The sequence below is a fragment of the Mesoplodon mirus genome (genome assembly GCF_964341445.2).
Source record: "Mesoplodon mirus genome assembly, chromosome: 11".
Classification (NCBI taxonomy): Eukaryota; Metazoa; Chordata; class Mammalia; order Artiodactyla; family Ziphiidae; genus Mesoplodon; species Mesoplodon mirus.
In genome coordinates, this window is record NC_138987.1 from 38,867,037 (window position 1) to 38,890,038 (window position 23,002).

At 60.4% G+C, this 23,002-nt stretch overlaps 2 protein-coding genes across 2 annotated transcripts; both read right to left on the reverse strand.

Annotated features, from left to right (window-relative positions):
• On the reverse strand, positions 1 to 5,343 carry SHISA8 (shisa family member 8; the record flags this gene model as incomplete). Its single annotated transcript, XM_082634418.1, has 4 exons — positions 1 to 765; positions 1,133 to 1,279; positions 2,052 to 2,185; positions 4,820 to 5,343. 4 exons carry the CDS (start codon positions 5,341 to 5,343, stop codon positions 371 to 373), a joined length of 1,200 nt encoding a protein of 399 aa, XP_082490544.1. The 3' UTR covers positions 1 to 370.
• An 8,907-nt stretch (positions 5,344 to 14,250) lies between these two features.
• TNFRSF13C (TNF receptor superfamily member 13C) lies at positions 14,251 to 15,731 on the reverse strand (the record flags this gene model as incomplete). Its single annotated transcript, XM_082635856.1, has 3 exons — positions 14,251 to 14,432; positions 14,984 to 15,307; positions 15,581 to 15,731. The coding sequence occupies 3 exons, from the start codon at positions 15,729 to 15,731 to the stop codon at positions 14,251 to 14,253; spliced, it is 657 nt and encodes a 218-aa protein (XP_082491982.1).
• Positions 15,732 to 23,002: the final 7,271 nt, after the last annotated feature.

A 23,002-nucleotide genomic window follows, 5' to 3' on the forward strand; every position in this document is an offset into this window, starting at 1 on the left:
GCACATGCTGTGCCCTCTGCTGGCACTGCCGTCTGTCCCGTCAATGACCAGTGCCTCCGCCATCAGCGCCTCGCAGAGCCAAGCTGGGGCTCCTTTATTCTCAGGGGTGGTAGTCACAGAAAAGGGTTTATTTACACAAGGAACCCGGGCCCTAAGGACCCCAGGACGGAACCACTGGCTTTACCCAAGTGGGCCTCTTAGCCCTGCAGGCTCCGAGGCTCCCAGTCCAGTGGGCAGGCAGAAGGGCTGGCCTTCATGGCCAGCACCCCTCCTTCCGGTAGCCTGGGCCCCCCGATCAAGCCCATGGCGAGTCCCCCAGGCAGAAGAGGGCTCCTGGCGATGCGGTGCCTCAGAAACAGCGGCCCCTTCTTCACACGGTGACCTCGGCTTTGCTGTTGGTGCTCAGGTGCCGAGGTCCGCGGCTGGCGCGGCCATAAAGGCCAGGGGGCTGCGGGCTGAAGGCCTCGGGCAGCTTCTCCACGCTGAACTGGCGCCGGGGTGCGTCGCCGGGCCTCCGGGGCGCTGAGGAGGTATGAGCCGCCAGGTGGCCGCGGGGGGCGGGCTGGGCCGGGCGGCTGGCCGTCCAGGCCTTGTAGTGGCCCGATGGGGTGGGGCCGGCGGGGGGCGCGTAGGCCGGCGGGGCCCAGGGGCAGGCGTTGAGCAGTGCAGGCAAGTCCTCGGGGGGCCTCCGGGCTCGCGCCGGGAGGGTCGGCGCGGCAGCTTCAGTCGCGGGAAAACGCTGGTAGAAGTCCCGCGGGGAGGCCTCTGCGGGGACAGATGGGCGTGGGTCGGGGCGTGGTCAGGCCCCGGGGGCGGGGCCTCAGCGCCTCCAGGCTGGGACAGTCCGCAGGGTCCTGGGTCTCAGCCCCACCGGGGAGGGGTAGGGCGGGGACAGGCCGCTGGCGACTAGGGCTTCCTAGGCCCGGGACTCCAGATTCGGCGACGGGGTCCCAGACAGGCGGCCTGATCGGGGGTGGGGTACAGCCGAGGCGTGGCAGCCGATTGGCGTAGGCGCGATGCGGAAGCTGGGAACTTTAGAACTCGAACTGGGACCCCGAGCCCTGCAGTCTAGGAGCTTGGACACCCAGGGTGCGGTAGGCCCGGCGCTCTGGGCACAAACCTGGCCACTCACCTGCGGCCTTGAGCGCGGCTGCCTTGAGGGTGGCGTACTTGGCGTAGTCCAGCTGCCTCGTCAGGCTGCCGCCGCCCTGCAGCCGCGGGGTGCGCGGGGGGCCCGCTGTCGCTGAAGCCAGGGGCACGTTGATGGGGCATTTCTTGTCTGGATGGGGGAGGGAGGAGATGAGACTCGGCCCGCTGACCGGAGGTCACCCTGCCCCTGGGCTACCACCTCTTCGCAGCCCACCCCCCAGCTACGATTCAATGAGAGCTTGTGAGATGACTTAGGAACTTAGGCCTTCGAGGCTGAGAGCAGAGCCTGACTCTTGAAGACAGACTCTCCAGTGCCTGGGACAGGGCCTGGCTCAGAATAACGGGAGTAACATCAGCCAGCCCTGAGCGGGCGCTCATCTAACCAAAGACTTGCCAGCATGTTCCATTTGAGCCTGGCACTGAGGCCCAGGACCTGCTTCTCCCAGAGATGAAGAGAATGTTTGAGGATTGGAACCCATGCTGGGGGGAGGGGAGGTGCTGTCAAGCCTGCCTCACCAGCAGGAGTCCAAGAGGGAGGCACCAGCCTGAAGGAAGAGGCCCACAGGAGGCCACAGACTTGGGCCAGTCGGACTCCAGGGCACCGAGCCAGAGCCTAGAACCAGGCAGACCCCAGAGCCTGAGCTGGGGATCCCCGAATCTAGAACCTTCCTCACAGAGTCCCTGAGGCTGGACGTTGCAGGACCCGTCGAGGGACCCTGGCCAACAAGAGGAGCTGACTAGCTTGCCCACTGCCCACTCACACACCTGCAGAGGCAGGCGGCTCACTTCTTGGGAAACAGCTCACAGCCTCAGCACACCCCTTCCCCTGCTCCCAGGCCCTCCTCAGACAAGGGTGGCTCGGCTCTGTAGATCAACAAACGCCCTCCCGCTAGTCTACACACCTGTGCTCTTGTGGAGGGAGCCCCGGGGGAGGCCATCGCCCATCTGCACCTGGACACAGCTACCCAGAGGTGGGTCCAGAGGTGGAGGCAGTGGCTCCTGGGGGCCAGGCTGCTTCAGAAGTTCTGTCAGTGTCCTGTGGGGAAAGAGTGGTGACAAGCAGCCCTCCACGCCTCCTGCTTCCCCATCAGCCAGGTCTGGTCTATCAAAGGCCAGCCCCGGCCATCGCTTCTCACTGTGTGGCCCTGGGCAGCTCTTTCAACCCCTCTGGCCTCCCTTCTCTCCTGTGATTGACCTCATACATCCAGTTTCCCCTCCCAGGCACGACCTGTAGCCTCCACATGGCCAGTTCTCAGAGTAGGTCAGGAAACCAATGGGGTCACCAGGGCCACCTTATTTTCCAAAGGCTCCCCTCCTCCCCTTTCTGGAGTCCACTCCCCAAGACCCTCCATGTTGAGCCTCCTCTCCCAACACAATCTCTGTGAGTGTATCAGGCTCTTGGACTTTGTTTGTGCCACTCCCTCTGGCATCAATTACTTTCCTCTATCTCCTCCGGGAAAACTCCTACTCATTCTTCAAACCCCACCAGAACACTTCCTCTACCAGGAAGCCTTTCTACCCGCCTACCTAACGCCCCTCCTGCAGCAGGGGCTTCTGCTGAGTTCTGGGACAGAGCTGCCAGCACAAGCACGGAGGACAGACGAATGAGGGGAAGGAGGAACCAGGAGAGCCTGCAGCGGCAGCCCCGCACCAAAGGCTGTGTGACCTTGGGCAGCCGCCTCCCTGGCTACCAGGACACCCAGCCCCCACCCAGCTGTGACGGAATCCGACTGAGCCTTCCCCACAGACAGCCAGACCCAGCCTTCAGCCCAGCTGCCTTCAGAGCCCGGAACCCATGATTTTCTCCTAGCTTGGTCTCTCCCTCCTGGAGCCGGGGCCTCAGATGACTGATTCATGAAGAAGCACACTGGAGGTGGGACACCTGGGGTGGGCGCAGTTTGCCTGCAATGTGGCAGGGTCTGAGAGTCTCCTAGTGCCTGCCTGAGTTGACCTTCATGCCCTGCCCACTCCTCAGCTGCCCACACCTGTGGTCTCATCTCTGAGCAAGCCGTCACCAACCAGCCCTCCCAAACACCTGAGCAATTTTCATGCCTCTGAACCTTTGCAAAAACTTTCTCCCAAGACAGACTCTGACTCCTCACCAAACCCTCTGAGAAGCCTTCCCTGACCATCAACCTCAACACGGCAGAATTAAGGGTGCGACTTGAGGGGAGGGCAGGGGTTCAGAGCATACCCACACACGAACTCAAGTTAGGCTCCAGGTCTCCCCAGATAAGAAGCAGGAGTCAGGGCACACAGGACCCTAAAGCCCAGAAAGAGGAAGGCACTGGCCTGGGCCTCACAGCACATCAGGGGTGGTCCAGCTCTTCCTGAAGCATTACTAGACCTGTTTCCCGGTCCCCTGAGGATGAAGTGGGTTCCAGTGAATAAGTCACTAGGCTGCCCCAGCCACCCCCACTACACCATCATGGCCCTCAGTTCCTGCTGCCCCACTCTGGTCAAGAACAGGCCCTGTCCTCTCCCCCTCACCCAGCACGAGGCTCCAAGCTCAGGAAGTCCAGGCCCTGCTTCTGAAGCATCCAGGACCCAGGCTGAGAGCCACCACATTGCACATCACGGATGCAGCACAGTAGCTGAGGCCACGGTTCCAGGCCCAGCTCTGCCCTACAGCTGTCTTGGAGCTGGTGGACTAAGTGGTCTGGAGGACAAGGGATGCCGTGCAGTGCCAAGGAAGCCCTCTTGCCCTTGAGGTCTAGGAGTGGGGAAGCATCCACACCTAGCCCACCCAGGCATGGGGGCCTCTCTCCACTGTCACTACTAAATAGCAGCCTGTCGTACACCATGTCAGCGGCCCACACATCCAAGGAAGCAGGGACCTGGGTGAGCAAGTGAGGAGGGTGCAGGGCCCAGGATAGGGGGTTGGCTGGGGGCATGTGAGTGTCTCGGGGGCAGGGGGGGCATGGGTGAGGCTTCCAGGGTCAGGACACAGAATCCCAGAGCCCCTATCCCAGCTGAGGAAGAGAACCTGGGTCCTGTGGCCCCCACTTCACATGAAACTCAGAACTCAGCTAACACCTGTCTAGGCCTCACCAAAAACGAATCGTACCCCGCCACATACACACTTCAGGTCCGCTTCTACACAGGGGGATACCCTGACCCTGCCTGGGGCGCTGAGTGGGGTGAGTGGGGAGGCCTTCTAAAAACCCTGGGGAAATAAGGTCAGGCCTGAGTCACAGCTATGCGGGGTGGGAGGGGAGGAGGGAGGGAAAGTGGGGGGAGAGCCAAGAGAGCTATAGAAAATGTCCCTTCCCTGGGGTCCCACGCCTCCACCCTGCCCTAGTGGGGCTCGGGCCCCAGGTCCCCTCCCCTAGGCGCGGATCCTGTGCTCTCAGTCGAGCGACCTGCCTTCCCCGCCCACTCCGGAGGAGGCGGGAGCTGCGGGGGAAGGCGGCCCAGCATCCAACTCCCGCCGGAAGGTCAAGGGGAGACAAAGCGGTATCAGCTGTCTCCCTCCGTGAAGGGGGGGTGGGGGGAGAGAGAAACCTGGAGACAGAGCAGGGAGGGAAAACCTGGAGGAGGGGGCTGCTGAGAGGACCAGAGTTTCGGAGAAGGGCGGGAAGGATGAAGGATCGCGAGGGGGCGCCCACCTGGCAGGCCACCTGTCCCTAGGCTGGGAGGGGATCCCGGGCCCCGGCCGGCGCGCTCTCACCTGGTCACGGTGCGCCGCGCGCGCGGGCTGTGCGCCCTCTCCAGGCCCAGGCGCGCCCCGATGCCGGCCAGCACGAACAGGGCGGCGACGCCGCACACCGCGTAGACGACCGTGTGGCTGCGTTCGCGGCCCGGGTCCCGGGGCACCGTGGTGTCGCGGGCACGCGCGGGAGGCCGGCCAGTCTGAACCCAGGCCGGCGTGTCGTAGTTGGAGCAGCGGCTCTGGTCAAGGCGCCGCGGCCCGTCGTGGCAGCAGAAGCGGTAGCCGCACGTGCCGCAGCAGAAGTTGTAGGCGCCCGAGCTGCAGTTGAAGGGCGGGTCCCACTGCCCCATCACGTCGTAGTAGCCGCGGCAGCGGTCGCCCCCGGCCGGGGCCGCCGTGCCAGGCGCCGCCGGTTCCTGCTCCTCGGGGGACCCCGCGCCGCCCGACGGCGGCCGCGCCAGCAGCAGAGCCAGCCCGAGCGCGAGCCCGAGCGCCGGCGGGCCACGGCCTCCGCGCAGCCCCCGCGCCCAGGCCCGCTCCATCGGGCCCGCGCCTTCGGCTACAGCACCCGGCGCATGGCGGCGCGCCGCGCTCCGGGCCCGCTCGCCCGCGCCCGCAGGGATCAAGCCCGCCCTGCCGTCCTGGCGCTGGCTCCCGGCGGACACCTCCTCGGTCGTCAGCCTCCTGAGAGGACCCCAGACCCGGGTGGGCTCGCGGCGCCGCGCCTCCGGTGGGCGCGTCCTGCGCCGAGCCTCACCTCGGACCCGAGCCAGCCAGTCCGCGCCCTGGGACTCCTCCCGGGCAGGGCGGCGGGTCCTCGCCTGCGCTCGGTCCCGGCCTCTCCCCGGCCCGGCGGGTGTGCGGATCTGGGGCCTAGCGGGGGCGGCGGGCCGCCGGGCACGGCTGCCTTCCCGCCGCCCGCTCCGCGCTGCCCGCGCTCTGGCTGCGGCTCCGGCTCCGCGCGGCCTTGGGCGGGCGGGGGAGGGAGAGAGCGGGGGGAAGGGGGGCAGGCGGGAGGGAGGCAGAGCCGGGGAGGAGCGCGGCCGAGGCGACGGGAGGGAGGGGGCGCGGCAGGGCCCGCACAGCCTGGGTGCCCCACCAGGGACCCTCCCCGAAGGCCTCCCCCAAACATTCCCCGGAACTGGCGCTCCAGAGGGTTCAGCTCAAGGCTCGCGGAACTGTTACTTCGGACATTACGCCCGCCGCGGGAGCGCTTCTGTTCCCAGGTGCGGGGACTGAAGGGACCCAGCAGCCCCAGAGAGTCGTTGCTGCCCACCCGCCTTCCTTCCCGTCCGCTCCATCAGTTCCGATCGAGACAGAGGTGTGACTTGAGGCAGGGAATGTTAAATGGGAAGGAAACTCCCAGCAGAGGGCCAAGTATGGGTCCCCTCCGCGCCACCTAGGGAGGAGCTTTAACCCCGGGACGCACACCCTGGTCCAAGAACTTCTCAGGCGCCGGACTGGGGTCCTGGGGTGACCCCACGCCTATGGGCGATGGACCTGGCCTGGTCGGCGCCCTCCTGGGATCTCTGCGCCACCCCAGGTGTGAAAGGGAGGAGATTGGTTTAGCCCCTGCCTTGGATGAGGACAGCAGGGCGTCGCCTGGGGGCAGAGCCATGGGCAGACCCTTTTCCCTGGTCCCCACAGGATGCTCAGGTCCTTTCTCAAGCCCGGGGGAAGAGGGTGAGGGGCAGGTATGGAACCTACTCGGAGCACTACTCGGTTGTGTTATTGAAGTTGGTTTTAATTGGAGAATATGACCCGAGCCCGGGTGCTTTGTTTGTTTCTCATTTTAACATCAAAAACTGCCCGTTCTGGGGGGCATGAATCAATACGGGGCCTCCCACTGTCTAGATGGGAGCATCAGGAGGGCAAGGGCTGCATGGGCCACTTCCCCGGTGTTCCCACACAGCGCAGGCCTCTGCCATATTTGCTGAATGAATGAAGTGAAGTGACTCTAGTCTCTAGTTTCAGATAAAGAATTTGGGCTCCTAGGGTCCCTCCTGCTCCCCCTTGCATCCTCTCTTCACTCAGCAACTGGGATCAGCTTATAAAAATGGAGGAGGTGGAGGGAGGAAGAGGGAGAAGGATTTACATTTAAAGGAGGATCAAGTTTTCTGCTGATGAGATGAGGGGCTGACAGGCTAATTTCAGGGCTAAAACGGGAAGGCGGGTGACCTCCCTGTAATGCCCTCCCCCATCAGCGTGATTCCTTGTGCCCTGGCCAGAGACAGCCTGCTCCTCCCCCCTCCCCCCACGAACATGCCCAGCCCAGAAGACCCTACCCCATTAAAAGACTTTATTACCATTTTAGAGAAAAAAGAAAATAGATGAGCAAAGGGATAAAATGAAATTGCCTTAATCCCATCACCAGGGACAACTGATCCTTTACATACTGTTTTGTAACTGGTTTTTAGTTTTCTTTTTGCTGTCAAACTTTCAGATTATTATTGTTTATATATTATAACTATATTTTCTGGTGCATCCTTTTCTGCTTTCTTAGCTGGTATTCCTAGACATGGAAACCATGGCATAAACTGTCCAGTTTGTATCAGTGCCCCCGTCACACGCTGCCAAGCAGTCCTCTGTGTTACTGGGTCTTGGAAGGTGACTGCTTCTCCCCTGCTTTCCCACCCTATTGCTGGGCACTAGGTTTAAAGAGGCTTGTCGCTGCCCCCTGGGACTGTGGCTTCTTCCCAGGTAGGATCACCCTACTGGGCCCAGAACAAGTCTTGCAGTGCTTTCCTCCCTGGGCCCCTCTCTTGCCCCCACTGTCCTGGCATCACTGGGTGCTCTGCTCAGCTTCCACCCCAAGTTGACTGCAGTCAGGAGATATAGATATGTATCTATGTATATCTCCATTTATCCAATGAAGGAGCTGGCTTTTAGCTGCCCCCTCCACTGTGCCCCCAAGGGATTGATGTCCAACCTCCAACTCCTCCCCACATCCATCCTCCCCATCTCAGTCTTGTTCAGTGGTCAGCCAGGAACAACAGATGCCCACATCTACCAGGTCTGTGCCAGGCACTCCATGCCCTCTCCATGTGAACACATAGCCTTGCAGTGGGGGAAGCAGGAGAGGGCAAATGCAAAGACAGACCACAGCTAACTGGCTGAGCCCTGGGGTCTGGTCATTCATTCAGCTGACTTGCCCATGTGCTGGGCAAGGGGATCTAGAGAGGGGGCAGTCCAGCTAAGGGGGGATCCCTTTGCCCAGGCTGCCCTCCCTGGACCCTGGGGTCTCTCTCCAAAGCAAGGCACCAGAGCACCAGCCCCTCATCTCCACTGCCCGCCGTCCCCAAGCCTGTGTCACCAAAAATCACCCATTGATCCAGGCTTAAAATAACCCCTGGCATCTGCAGCGAGCCCCATGTGGCGGGCAGAGGAGCCGTGTCTCTGTTCATGAAGGGAACCCGCCCCGCCCCCAGCTCCGAAAGCTGGCAGCTGGAGTGTGCGGGTGTCTGAGTGTGCTCACGAATGTGAGTGAGAGTGTGCATGTCTGGTGCTGGCACGGCTATGAAAGCCTTCCCCGCATGTGGACACGTGTGTACATGTGTATGTCAGTGTGGATATGCCTTTGAATACGTGTTCTTCCCTCACTGTTGAGTTCTCGCCTGGTGTCCAGCTCTGGCTGGGTAGGGCTCAGGGTCCTGAGAGGAGAGGTTGTGGACATTAAGGAAAACCTGTCCTGGGCCTCAGTGTCCTGATTTTAGGTGGTAGGTCACCAGTCTGCCCAGCCCTCCTAGAGAGAAACCCAAGACCCAGGGAGAAGAAATGACTTGCTGTGACTGGCACACAGCCTGGAAGGGCTGGGGTATGGCCTGGAACCTGCACTGTGAGCCCCAAACCTACCTTCTGGCCAGTTTAGTACAAACAGAGAGAGCAGCTGGAGGACCCCAGCCCAGAGGCCAGGCAAGTGTTCCTACCCACTGGCAGCACACCCAGTGCCTGACTAACGCCTGGCACGACAACTCCCCCATAAGCCCCCAGGCCTTCCAACAGGTTGTTTCTTCCTGGAAGGCCTTTCCAGCCCCTCACACTGAGAGCTCCTATTTATTCTTCATTTTGTAACCAGACTAATGTGGGTTAGAATTCCTGCTCTAGTAAGACCAGTCGACCTTTCTAGGCCTCAGTTTTCTCATCTGCAAGGTGGGCTGCTAGCTCCTCTTTGGCAGGGCTGCAGGGAGAAGCCAATGGGTCTCTGGACGAAAAACATCCAGGAACATGCAGCCGGGAGCCCCCGCCACAGCGGTGCTGAGAAGATTGTGATTGCCACTGTTGGTGCCATCCACAAGCCTCAAAGGCCTCATTCCCAAGCCCATCCTGCTTCTATTTTGTCCATGGTGGAGGGTTACGCAAGAAGCAGAGATTCTAGGGGACTATGTACTCCCTGCTAGTGCAGATGCGAAGCCAGTACCGGGAGGGGGTTCTGGAGGGGAGGGCCCGAGGCTCCTTTGTCTCCATGAGAGGCAGCTCATGACTCAGGCTCCAGCTGCCTGTGGGAGGGAGGGGACCCCCGGGCTCCTGAGGTCGCGAGGGAGCGGGGGTTCGGGGTGGTGGTGCTGGGAACTGGAGCTCAGCTTCCCTTCTTAATTCCGCATCACCCAATGAAGGTGCATATCCGGAGCTGCCCACCAAGACCATAGCGCGGCAACAGACCCAGAGAGGACCGTGCTCGGCAGAGGCCATACAGCGCCTCCACCCGGGACAGGTGCTCCCTGACCCACTAGCCTGCCCATTCCTAGGACACACCTCCGAGGTCAGCTCCGAGCCCGGAGCCGGAGGGCGGGGGACGGAGTGGGGGAGGCCACCTCTCCCCAGAGTCGGGGCCGTGCCCTGCATTTGGACCCCTCCTGGCTCGGGCCGCGGTCCTCGGGCCTCGCTTGAGGATGGGGACCCCGCGTGAGCGCGGTGGTCCAGAGTTTAGAGAGGCTATAGTTGGTCTCGATGTCTCCGCTCATTTGTGGCCTCCCTTTTTCCCTGCGGGTGGGCCTTGAACCCTCCCCTTCCACATGCTCCTGACCCCGCCCCTTTCCTGCTACCTGGAGGCTCAGGGTTCCTCAGCCCCACCTCTCTTGACCCCGCCCTCGCCGCGCCTATAGCCCTGGCCCCACCCTCCCCATCCCACAGGCCTGCCTTCCGGTGCCTGAAGGCTGGCGGTCAAAGTGCCACCGGTCTCGCTGACCGCAGGAGCCGCCGAGATAGACTTTCACCTGCCCTGGAGTCGCTGGCACCATCCTAGATCCATGCAGGATGCCCGGGGCTGGTCCTCAGAGTCTCTGCAGCTCAGGGGAGTGAGGAGATGCTCAGAGGCCCGCTGGGCCCCGGGACCCCTGCAGAGTCCCCGAAAGAGCATGGGCTGGAACACAGGCATGGGTGTCCTCCTGGCTTCTCCTCGACTCTCCATGTGACCCTGGGCAGTGGTTCCTACCCCCCAACCCCCCCTTCCCCACCCCCAGGTCAGGATCAGGCAGCTGGGGAGCTGGCTCCGATTGGAGAGAGGTCAGACTTCTGTTCTGGGTGAGGGAGGATTTGGCCTGGGCCACCAACAATAGAGCCACGTGGAGTGAGCTCCCACCTTGTGCCCAGAGAAGGGCCAGAGGGGTCTGGCGGCCTCTCAGAGGTGACAGACAGGGTGAGACCAAATGATGGGGCTGGAGGAGCACTGGGTACCCTGAGGTGGGCGCCCCTGTGTGCCATGGGGCAGAATCACAGGGAAGGTTCTGACAGCCTCACCTGGCACTCAGGGGCCACAGTGCCCAAGTCTTCAGCCCCTCCTCCTGCCCCCTCTTCTCTGCACCTTTGCACACAGTTCCTTGGGCTAAGAATGCCTTTTCTCTGCTCTGTTCCAGCAGGAAAACTCCACAGAACTCAGGGCATACCTCCTACTCTCCAAAGCACTCTAAATGCTAAATTAGTCACCCCCCCTCCCTGGGACTTCTCCAGTGGTGCAGTAGTTAAGAATCTCCCTGCAGGGGACACGGGTACGAGCCCTGGTCCGGGAACATCCCACATGCCGCAGAGCAACTAAGCCCCTGCACCACAACTACTGAGCCTGCGCTCTAGAGCCCGTGAGCCACAACTACTGAGCCCATGTGCCACAACTACTGAAGCCCATGCACCTAGAGCCCGTGCTCCACAACGAGAAGCCACCGCAATGAGAAGCCCGCGCACTGCAAGGAGGAGTAGCCCCCGCTCGCCGCAACTAGAGAAAGCCTGCGTGCAGCAACGAAGACCCAATGCAGCCAAAAATAAATAAATAAATAAATAAATAAATAAATAAATAAATAAATAAATAAATTTATATATATAAAAAAAAATTAGTCACTCCCCCGCTTGGGGCATTCCCTGGCTCTGGCGGGGATCACCCTGTCCTGTCATTGTGTCCAGCTCTGTCTCTCCCACTGGAATAGGACCTAATGGCAGGGTCTGAGGCTGACCTCCGGACACTGACCAGAATGGTCCTGGCACAAAGCAGGCGTGCTGGGATCTGGTGTGATCAACGGTGCAGTAAATAGATGAGCGATGGGAGTGGTAACTCCTGAGACCAGAGCCTCAGGCCAGCTCTGGGAAACTCACTTCCCAGAGGGAATTTCTAAGGGTTGGGGGCCCTGGGCAGAAAGGTGTCTGCATTCCAGGGAAGAAAGTAGAGGCACTTCTGAGGTGGAGACCATACTTTCCACATGACCTCTTTAATCTTGGACAACTGGTTGGTCCCCAGGCTCCGTTTTGAATATGGGAGATAGGCCCAAAGAGATGCCACAGCTTCTAAAGGCAAGGGCCATGTGGGGCCATCCTTCCTGAGACAGAGGGAGGTTAGGGGTCATGTCCTTCCTCCCTGGCCTCACCAGCTGGGCCTCCCCACCCCCAGCCTGAGCCGGGAGCTAGGGCTGCCAGGGCAGGAAGTGAGAAGTGCCTGCAGGAAGCCCCAGGAGGAACTGAGACTTCAGCCAACCCCGCCCCCCTGCCCCGTGGGGCCCTGGGGACCTCGGGGACACCTGACCCTCCATCAGGAAAAAACTGTCCAGAAACAGGCTAGTGGGAGGCGAGCTACTTCCCTCAGTTCCCATCCCAACAAGCAGCTCTCCCAGTCTATCGTGGATCCCTCTTACTGCAGAAAGAGACCAGTTGGGGAGGGAAATCTTTGAGTAGTGATAGAAACAAGGAGTAAAGCCTGGAGTCAACGCCTGGAGTCTGCTGCTCCCCAGGAGAGCACATGGGCCAGGGAATTTCTGGACAGGTAAGCACCCGGGTGTAGCCCAGCTCCACCGCTGCTTATTGTATCTTGGGCCAGATCCCTTCACCTCTCTGGGCCTCTTCTTCCCTATCTGCAAAATGCGCCATATCATTCCTGCTCATGGATGTGAACTGGTCCAGATTTTCAGGAAAGCAATTTGACCAACAGGGGTCTTAAAAAAGGTCAAGGCCTTTTTAAAGCAATGACTCTCCTTCTGGGAAAGAGACTCAGTTTCCTTACCTGTAAAATGGGGGTGGGGGAGTGAGGACCCTCCACGTTGCCTTCCCAGTCCTACTCGGAGGGCCACAGGCCACGAGGACAACTTTGCCTCCAACGCCCCACCACCATTTTTCAGAAAAGGAAACTGAGACTGGACTAGGGGTTCATTGGGGACACGTTGGTGCCAGAGGTTTGCGTGTCTGGACCCCAGGGGTGTTCACACACTTGTTTCGCCTCCAGGGTCCACCCCCTGGCTCTGGTAGAAAAGGTGGGGTGAGACGGATGGCCGAGAACAGCTCAGACTCCCCCAACCCGGAGATGGAGGGAAGTGGAAAGCTGGGCCCATTCTGGGCCTGCTCCCCACCCTCCTGCCTATGCCCGCACACTGACCTCACCTCAGCCACCTGGTGGCCTGGGGGCAGGGAGGGGGCATCTGAGACGGGTTTGGGAGGAAGAGGAAGAGACTTAGATGTGGTAGTCCAGGTTCTGGGGCTCCAAATACTGCTGGCCGCTGACTATCTTCTGAGCTGGGAAAGGGGTGGGCAGGAAAGACAGGTGTCTGCTGGGCAGCTCTGATGGGCAGAAGGCAACTGATGCATGGAACAGAACATGGTCAAGATGGGAATTCCCTGGCGGTCCAGTGGTTTGGACTCCTAGCTCTCACTGCCGAGGGCCTGGGCTCAATCCCTGGTTAGGGAACTAAGATCTCATAAGCTGCGCAGCATGGCAAAGAAAAAACAAAAAAAAAAGAACATGGTCAAGAACCTACAAGTGGGACAAAATGGTACTCAGAATCCCATCTGCTGATTCCCAGTCCATTGCCCCTTCCCAGGGTGCTAAGCTGTGACAAATTCCAAGGACACTGTCCAGGGTGGAGTCCAGGTCAGGAGGTTCTAACCCTGTGTCCCTGTGTAGGAGGGTCGGCAGGAGAGTCAGCGGCTGACTGAGTGCACAGGATGGTCCAGAACTGGAAGAGATGGTCTCAGCTCCAGGCCCCAGAGCAAGGGGCACCACTGTCAGAGGAACAGTTCCACTGGGATGGTGGGTAACCACAGGGGGCTGGCACAGAGTGGCCAAGTGACCCAAGCACTTGGGGAGGACAGGCCACAAAGAGAAGGACACTCAAGGGACATCAGGTCCAGCTGGTTCAAGGCCAGAGGCCTGCCCTGGCCTCCTAACAAAGGAGTCTCTTGCAGGTCCTGGGCCCTGCCCTGTGTACAGCCCAGTGTGCCCTGGAGACAGCTGGGATTCCAGGTGGTCTCTGATGGAGATGCCTGTCAGTGTGCCTTCAGTGTGAATCTGCAGTCCAGCTCCAGAGGCTGTAGACTTCCTCCCAAGAGAAGAGAGGGCTTCCTCCCAAGGAAAGGGAGGGCTACAGCCTGGGGCTCTGGAAGCTGCCACCAGGGTGAAAATGGCATCATAGGTCCTAGCAGATTGGGCCAAGCTCAGGGGTGACCCTAGGACACAGATACCGAAGAATCAGCACAATTCAGGCTATTTCTTAAAATCATCTTGTACTAAATCCCAAAGAAAACAGGTCAGTTGGTTACCCATTGCTTCCATTTGTATCAGTTTAAAAGCGGGACAGCTCTGAGAGCAAGTATTAAAAAAATACAACACCCAGCTACAAATTAAGTATCCACCCACTTGATCACTTTCCTAGATTCATTCTGGTTTATGGTGGCTTCCCCATGCTTAAAAAAACCCTCCTACAGAGTACACCAACCACTCGAAAGCACAGAGCTCAGCCACGACCTTTGAGGGCTGCCATAGATGGTATGATTTTAAGCCAAATGCTAACATGCCATACGATGCCATGCAATCTGAACCCTGTGGTCTGCGGTGCCTGTGGTTCTGCAGGGTTAGCCGGGGAGCAGCATGGCTCCCAGAAAAGGGACGGGTGAGAGCTGGGGTGAAGAACCGAATTCAATCTCCAAGCTCCTGGCTGATGGCCCACAGGAAGGGCAGGGACCACCTCCTGCCCCCTCCGTCGCTACGGTTGCTCGGGGCCAGCCGTCTTAGTGGTCACCAGCTCAGTGGAACCTAGCTCTGTGGCTGGCACAGGGACGCTGTGGGCAGGTGGGGTGGTAGCTGGGTCTTCACTGGGCGGAAGCCAGGTGGGAGCTGTGGCATCCAGGGTTCCCAGGGAGAGGATGTTGTCACTGTCCAGGGGCTCTGGGGAGGTGGGAGGGGAATGCAGGGTCAGGATTGGGTCACAGCCTTCCCCCATCCCTGTTCCGGAAGCCTCCCTGGAGGAACAGCCCTCTGACTTATGAGAGAGAAGTCAGTTGATGAAGCCCCACTGTCGGGATTGGGGAGGGTGGCACATGATCAGCCCTCAGGACAGGAAGTGCTGAGAGCGCTGGCAAAATGGGAGAGGGAGAGGAGGGATGGGAACCAGTCTGGCTGTCCAGAAAGAGGGCAGGACAGACCCCCTCCCTGGACCGGGCTCCCCAGCCTTGTGTCTCTTCCTCACACGAGTCTGGGACGCCAGAGCTGTGTCCCTCGCCTGGACCGGGGTCTGGGACAGGACTATTTCTCCCTGCTCAGCCTGAGACCCTCAGAACGCACTCTTTGCCCCCTCTGTCAGCATCACCCCCTAGAGCCCTGCCTCCGCTTCAGACCTCCCCCACGCCTTTACCCTGCCCCTGCCCCTGCCCCTCAAGGGTCATGTCTCCCCTCCGACGGCCCCCAGCCCTCTCGGTTCCCCTAGACGCGGAACTTACCATCCTGGTCTCCGTCCGGGGCCTCCAGAGCCTCTGGGGCAGCCGCCGCACCGGGCCGCCGCCGTCGGCGCCTCCAGCTCACCAGGCCCAGCAGGACCAGGGCCAGCGCCAGGCCCAGCAGCGCGGGGGCACCGAAGAGCAGCGCCGGGAGCGGCAGCGCGGCCTCGGCCTCGGCGGTGGCCCCCGGGCCCACCGACTCCTGCGGCTGCAGCGCCGTCCCGGGCGCCAGGCTGCTCGGGCCGCCTGCTGGAGGGGACGGGCAGGCAGAGCACGGGGCAGAGGGGAGAGACGAGCGTGGAGGGGGAGGGTTGGAGGGAGGCGAGGCTGGGCCGCGGAGGGGAGGGACAGCCGGATGGGGCAGGGCAGGGGGAGGGGGAGAGAGGGGGCCGTGAGGGCCACGCGGCGATGGCTGGTCCCCATCCAGGCCCCAGCCCACAGGCCCCGCTCCTCGCCCGTTAACGCGATGCCCCCCTACGTCCTGGGACAGGTGGGGGTCATGCCTGCGACTCTGGTAGGGCGGGGGCCTCCTGGCAGAACCCTCCCTCCCCTTTCAGGGCCGCCGTGCGTGCCAGTCAATCAGCGCGGCTCAACTCTTACCCGGTCTAGGCTCTGTCGTCCGGAGGAGACTGCAGGCCACACATTCGCGAACCAGCGGGTCGAAGCACTGGGTCTGCAGGCACCGCGGGGTGGCTGGCCTGTCTCTGCCCTTCAGGTCCCTCGCCCCTCGCTTCATGCTGCCAAAGCCCATGCCTGTCTGCCTACCCCGCTGGGACTGAGTCTGGCCTCTGCTGCCCCGTGGGGAGGAAACCGGGCGGGGCCGCCACCCACCCCGCCCTCCTGCCTGCTGGGGTGGGACCAGGTGGGGCCACTCTTAGCCAGGGCCCCGGCACCCCAGGCCTTCTATCTGTGGTTTCTCCATTCAACCATCACCCCCAGACAACCGCTGGGCGGGCCCTCTGCTGGGCACTGAGATGAGGCTGGGGCTCAAACCAGGGCCTGCCCTTGGGGAGCAGAGGATGGATCCCTTAATCGGGACACAGACCTCTGGGTGGCCTCCTCTGTCCTGCTCCCCAAGGCCAACCCAGAGTCCTAGACCATGCTCACCAGGCATCTCCCCCCCACCTGCCTCCTCCGGGGAGCCCTCCTGTTCTTCTCAGGCAGAGCTGCTCGGTTCATCAAACACATCCTGAGTGGCCACACTGTACCAGGCCCCAGACGACTCCCACACTGGAGGTGGTGATGGGGGAGACAATGCCTCACGGCAGCGGCATCAATGAAGATGATCTCCACGGAAGGGACAGGAAAGCTTTGTGCAGGAGATGATGAGAAGGTGTTTGCTAGGTGGAATGAGGTCTAGGGGAGCGCCCAGTGTGAGCAAAGGCCTAAATATGAAGGCCAGGGAGTACTGGGACCAGAGGCCCTTGACTGAGAGAAGCTGGGACTCTGGCTGGAAAGGCCCTGGGGAGCCATGAAGGGCTTTCAGCAAGGCGTGTCATAGTCAGATTTGCCTGACTATGGTTAGCGAGGAAACACTGGCTGGAGTAGAGGGCACAGACGGGGTAGGTCCAGGGACAGCTCGGTCTCCAGATCCTAAGCAGGAGCGACACTCAGATCAACAGATGAACAGACAGACGAACAGACCAACGCCCAGTAGGCAGGAGGCAGCTCACCCACCCCACTCCTTTTTCTCAGGGCTGTGTGTCCAGGCTTGCTCGCCTCTGTGTCTCACCGAGGCCCCTCCTGTCTGTCTCTACTCCCTGGTGTTTAGGGCAGACCCACCTGTCTCTCACCTGTGTCTCTCACACTGAGTCTCAGACAGACACACAAGCCCCCTCGACCTTCCTGGACATATGCTGCCCCCTCCCTGGGGGCAGGGGCTGGCAGAGAGCCTCAGCATGGAGCACGGACTTAGAGCCTCAGGGTGGGCCATACCAGACCCCTAAGCACAGAGGAAGGTGCACAGGAAGGTGCACCCCTGGAGGTGCACAGAGGAAAGAGTAACGGTCCCGGGGGCAGGGAGGGGGCTGAGGGGCAGGAGGAGATCTTTAGCCGTTCAAGGGGGAGGGAAACCTTCCAGGCAGAGAGAGGGGATGGGCAAGGCCAGAAGCACAGAGAGGGGCAAGGGGAAGCTTGCCCTGGGAACAGGCATGGCCACTGCCTCAGGGGGAGGCTGCAGATGGGCAGGGCCAGGCCTCAAGCCACAGGCCTGGGGCAGTGAGGGGCCCCAGGAGGTGTTTGAGTGGGGGAGAGATTCTCTGAGCTTTGCCTTAGAAGGGACCCTCTCCCCGGCTGCTGTGGAGTCGGAGACTGGACAAAGTGGGCAGAGCTGGCACCATGGAGGCTGGCACCATAGCCTAGGGCCAGGGAACGAGCCAGAGCTGTTTAGGAGGAAAGAGGGATGCCATGGAGTGAGGGGAGCAAGGCTGGCCCCCAGGTTTCTGGCTCCGGGGACCCTAGGACTCACACAGAACCCTGAGTTGGCCGGCCTTGGGGAGCCCTGGCCCACTGCCTCTCCGTCCCCTACCCACGGGCCAGCAACTCCGTGGCAGGAAGGTGTAGGCGGTGGGGCAACTGCAAAGGAGAAGTGGGTCTGGGGCGGTGGGTGTGGGTGTGAGAGTGGGTGTGTGGTGAGGGGGTGGGGAACCCAGAGCTGGAGAGGAGTCAGGGCAGGGAAGGCCCTCCTATGGGGCAGAGGGGCGGCAGCGAGGCTGGAAGACTGCGCCCCAATCCCTGCCCCATCGCCATCGCTACGGATGCTGTTATGACATGTTACCCTAAGGACTGCAGGGCCCTTACTTGCATCAGGCATCTCTTTTAACCCAGTGGAGGGGGCTGGGTCTCGGGAGCCTGGAGGGGGAACCTATCCCTGGGTGAGGGTGGAGCCAGGTCTGGGGTCGTTTACTTGAGCCATCACTGCAGGGGCTGCCCCGGCCTCTGTCTCATATCACCGTGGCTGCTCTGACTCTGGGGGAGAGTTGGGACACTGCTGGTCGTGGACCCTGCGCAGGACACGTGTCGATGGAGCGTGCGGGCACCCGGCTCCGGACAAACCTTTTCACTCGCGCCTCCTAAACAGGGAAGCGGGAGGCCTCGAATCTCTGGACGACTTAGGAGTTGTTAAGAAGAGAAATTTCACCATCAGACCAACGTGGTAAAAAGTTATTCCTCAACGTATTCTTGTTTTTTTTTCTCACATAGCTCTTAAGTCAATTAATTTTCAAAATTCGTCTTCTACGTCACTTTTTAACTATGAGATGTGAGCAAGAGAGAAGAGTTAAGGTTTCTAAAATCAATGTGGTTCAAGCAAAGTTCCCTTGTTCTTTCGATAGTTTTTACTTTAAATAATTTGGTATCATCACCTCAATGCATGTTAAAGCAGAAAATGAGGGACTTGGTTGCTGAAAAACCCTTCGAATTGAATCTATCAGTGTTCTCAAATTTTCATTCTTTGATGAGTTTTTTTAAAAAGACGATTAATTTGAGTCTGTCAGGGAAAAGGGAGTCTCCCTTGATCTGTATCCCTAAAATGCCCCCCCCCAATTCCCTCCCCATGGTTCTGACACAGGTGTTATCATCATGTAAGTTTTTCAGATGGGGAAATAGGGCCTCTGAGAGGCAAAGGGATGACCCAGCACGTTCGAGGTGGCCTGGATGGGGTCTGTGTCCAGCCGACTACGAAGTGTGGCCTGTGCCTTTCGTGCCTCAAGGACAGGACTGGGGAAGTGAGGAAACTCTGCCTGTTGGACAAGCTCAGTGTCATGGTGGGGGCAGTCCCCATGGACAGAGAGACCCAGCCCCCCAGATCTGGATGTGAAAGTGCTCTGAGACCCAGGATGCATGTATTCTGTACTTAAAAATTAGTTTTATTTGTCATTTTGTGAGTAATATCTGAACACAGTCTCATGAAAAAACCCTCAAACAATACAGAAGTCTATGAGTAAGAAGGGGCATTTCCCTGCTGCCCCCAAGAGGGAGTCTTTTTTCACTTTGGAGTCTTTCATCCCAGTCTTATTTTTATGCCTTTAAATTCTCATGTACGTGCAAAGAGAAAAACAGGTTTTGTGTTTCACAGAGGGGCCATGTGGTATGGGTTGTTCTGCTGGCCTTTCCCAACCCTGGGCCCGTCCTGAGTGCTGCGCTGGCTCTCTTGCTCCATCTTTTGTTTTTTTCTTGGATGGACCCGGGCCCTTGGCGGTGAGACCGCAGAGCCCTAACCACTGGACCGTCAGGGAAGTCCCTCTCGCTCCGTCTTATTTTGTCACAGCGGCTGAAGCCCCCAGAGTAGTGATTCCCTTTGCCTTTCTCGTGCATTAGCTCTGACATACAGCACACTGCCAGGAAGTGCCCCTCACCGGGGAGGGGGAAGGAGGCGATGTTGGGCCTCTGGGTGAGGAGGAGAGGGTGGGAGAGGCAGGGAGATCAGTACAGATCCTGGTGAGGCCAGAGAGACCCCGGGGCCCCTCTCCCCCTGAACCCAAGTTATACAAGGGCAGGTCATGCCTGTCCATGAAGCAGTTAGGAAATCCTTGCCCAGGCTCTTCCAGGCCCTTCTCTGCCTCAAGCCCCCAGTCTCCCTGCACACAATCACACACAGACACGTGCCATCCAGGGGTTCCTGGCCAGAGCAGCCCCGGCTGTTCTCTCAGCCTGGCCCTAGGCTGGGGTACGCGGGCCCTCCATGGGAGGTCAGAAAGGAGACCCGGCCCTTTAGCTTCACGGCCACAGGGATGAGAGTCCCCACCTCCTGGGGCCAGGCCTGCAGGTGTGTAAGGTGGACAGAGGCAGTGAGGCTAGGGCGGGGTGGGGAGAGGAACAGGGAACTCCCCAGCGGTCATCCCTCCGCAGGCGCCATTCAGGGCACCACACAGGAGGGACAAGGCCACTGGTTCAGGGCCTCCTGGGGGCATTTGGCCCCTGTGTGACGCACAGGCCGACTCCGCGTGCAGACACCAGGTATTTACTGAGACCTGCTATGAGTCCGGCACTGTTCTAGGTTCTGGGGGGGACAGCAGGGAACCACAGAGACAAAACGCCAACAGTAAAAGCACATAGTGGGTGAGGAGGTGAGAAGTGCTGGGGAGAAAACTTCAGGACCGAAGGGTGGCAGAGAGGGCCAGAGACTTGGGAAAGGCCCGGTGAGACCTCGGAACAGGGGGACAGAGGTGCGAGTGAACCCAGAAGGTGTCTGGGGAGGAGCAGGCAAGGCCCAGGGACCAGCACAGCAACCAGGAAGGTGGCAGCGTGCACACTCACCACCTGCTTGGCCCTGTGCCCTGCGTGTCACCTGAATCCCTTGCCTCAATCCTGTGGGGGAAGGTGGAATTGTGATTCTTACTTTGCAAAGAACAGAGCAAGCCCAGAAGGAAAAGGGATGAACCAGGCAGCCTCTCGGCCCCTGAGCCCTCCCACCGCTGCTCCCATGATACAACATCTGGGGGTTGATGACACTGGGGGGTGGGGTCAGGTCCGGCACAGAAGAGGACCAAGTTCTGGGCAACCCCTCTGAGCCTGGCCTGGCAGGGCTGTTATGCAGTCAGACCAAGCCTCTAGCAAATGCTAGCTCCCAGAACCCCCCAGGGAAGGCTGCCTCCTGCCCAGGTCAGGGGCCCTGGGCATTGCCCACCCCCTCTCCCTCCCAGAGCTGGTCCTCAGGGACCCCCCGTCCATAGGGTCACACTCAAGCAGGACTCACAGATTTGGGACGTGCAGAGCCCACCACACTGTCTCCCTCAGCCTCTCCAAGTGTCTGTGAGAAGTCCTTTCATAATGATTCTCTGCTCGGCCCCAGGGGAGACTGACGGATGGCAGGCTGGGGTGGGGGGGCGGCAGTGTTTAAGTCAGCAGGCACCTTCTGGAAAGGGCCCCTTTGTGCTGGCCTGGCACCAGGTGTGAGGGGGGCCTTGACCTCAAGAACCTCCTGCGCTCACCTTGCCCACCGCCTCCCTGCACCCAACCACCCAACCCTCGGGGCCACCGTCTGTGGAGGGCCTGGAGGGTGTGCATGCGGCAGCTGCGGTGTCAGGCACTTCAGTTTCTCTGAGCTCACGAGAACCTCAGCAGGCCGTGGGGCTCAGGGATGGGAAGTAAGCCGCCCCAGGTCACACTGCAGGTTGGCCGCAGACCCCAAGTCAATGGGACTCAAAGGCCAGGTCCTTTCCCACTGCATCACTTCCCCTCTGTGGCCAGGCTGCCCCTGCCTCTGCTCGCTGAGGGGTGGAGACACAGGTGCCATGCTGCGGAGCCCCCTCCCTGCAGGGAGGCCTTGTCTCCTGGGCAGAACCGGGCCTGGATGCTTGGGTCTGGGCCGCCTCCTACGGAGAATGTGAGCTCCTTGGGCCTGGGCTCCAGGGCTGCCCACAACCAGGTGGCCTGAGGACACAAAAGAACCTGTGACCCTGAACAAGCCCAGCCCCTCTGACAGCCTGGATGCCTCATCCACACGGCGGGGGCCCAAACGCCCCACTCCCTCCTCTGTGCTCTCAGAGAGCCTGGACCGGGCAGCTCCCAGGCCCAACAGAAGAGCATCCCTTCCGGGAGCCTTGGGCTGCCCACCCACTCGGACCTGCTGCCCAGGGGTCCATGCCAACCCTCAATAACTGCCTCAAACATGACCACCCTGTGACCATGGCCAGCCCCAGAAGTCTTCCATTTGCTTGGAGTTTCATGTTTAAAATAACAGCTTCTGATTCTCAGTCCTCACAACCGGCTGGAAAAAGGCATCAATTAGCCTGACCCCATTCTACAGATGAGGAAACTGAGGCACATCGAGGATAAGTGACCTGCCTGAGATGGGGAGATCAGTAAGAAGCCAAGTGCAGCCTCTCCCGTCTCCCTCCACAGCACCAAGCGCCAATTCTGGGCACCACGGGGGCATAAAGGCTGGTCTTCTGTCACTTCCCTCGGTCAAGCTGTCTCCTGGACAATGTTGCTGGCCCCTACTCCCCGGCTGGGGGCAGTGGGCCTGAGGGTGGCCGGCAGCCGTTTAGGGGTTGGTCAGCTCTGCTGTGAGGCAGAGGCGGCCTCTGGGTTCCAGGGCCCCACACCAAGCGCTCCCGGCTCCCAGATCCTCGGCTGGAGAACGTGACGCCATTTCTCGTTAAATGGCACCAGGTGGCGAAGCAAACGTGGCACAGGGACGAGAGAGAGAGAGAGAGAGAGAGAGAGAGAGAGAGAGAGAGAGAGAGAGAGAGAGAGAGAGGGAGCGCCTCATGCTGGCTGGGGGTGGGGGCGGGTGTATGGGGAGGACCCCACCTGTCTCCAGGCAAAATGACAAGCCCAGAAGAGGCAGGCGGACTGTGCCCACACCGCTGCACTCTCCTGCTTGGACACCATGCTCCATCCCCCAAAGCCCCCCCCCCAAAGCCCTGCAAAGCCCCGCCCTTTGTGGCCTAGGCTCCTGAGGGGCTGAAAAAGGGGCCTTCTGGACCTCTGCTGATCCTGCCCATCCAGGCAGATACACCGCCCACCTTTACTGCCAGCCGCTTCCTTCGAGCCAGACCCACCCCAACCTCAGCACAGAAGCTGGCTTCCCTTCCCAAATGCTGGGAGTCCTTGGGCGATCCTTGTGCCCCAGGCCTGCTGGAGCCTGAGGCTTGCACCATCCTCCTCCTGCGGTCCACTGGGCCCCTAGCTTGCTCTCTGCCCTCCCCTCTGTGAAGCCTCCCCCTGTGCTAATGGGAGACTGCCCTTCCAAACGGCTGCTTTCTCTGGCTCAAGGCCTGTGTGTCCACCATTTCTGTGTTCTCAGCTCAGGGCCTGCCCAGCAGAGATACCCAAACCTTTGTTCAACGATTAGGTGCCTAAGAGAACAAACAGAGAGAACAAGCAGAGAATTGGGGCCAGAGGTTGTCTCTGCCTCTGATTAGCTGTGCGACTGTGGATAAGCCTCTGATGACAACGGTCTCAGTTTCATTAACTGAAATGGGGAAACACTGTCAACCTCACAGGTCTGCAGGGAGGGTGGCAGGAGCAACTGTGTGAGAAGGGCTCTGTAAAGTGTGAAGCTCTGCGAAGGTCGGG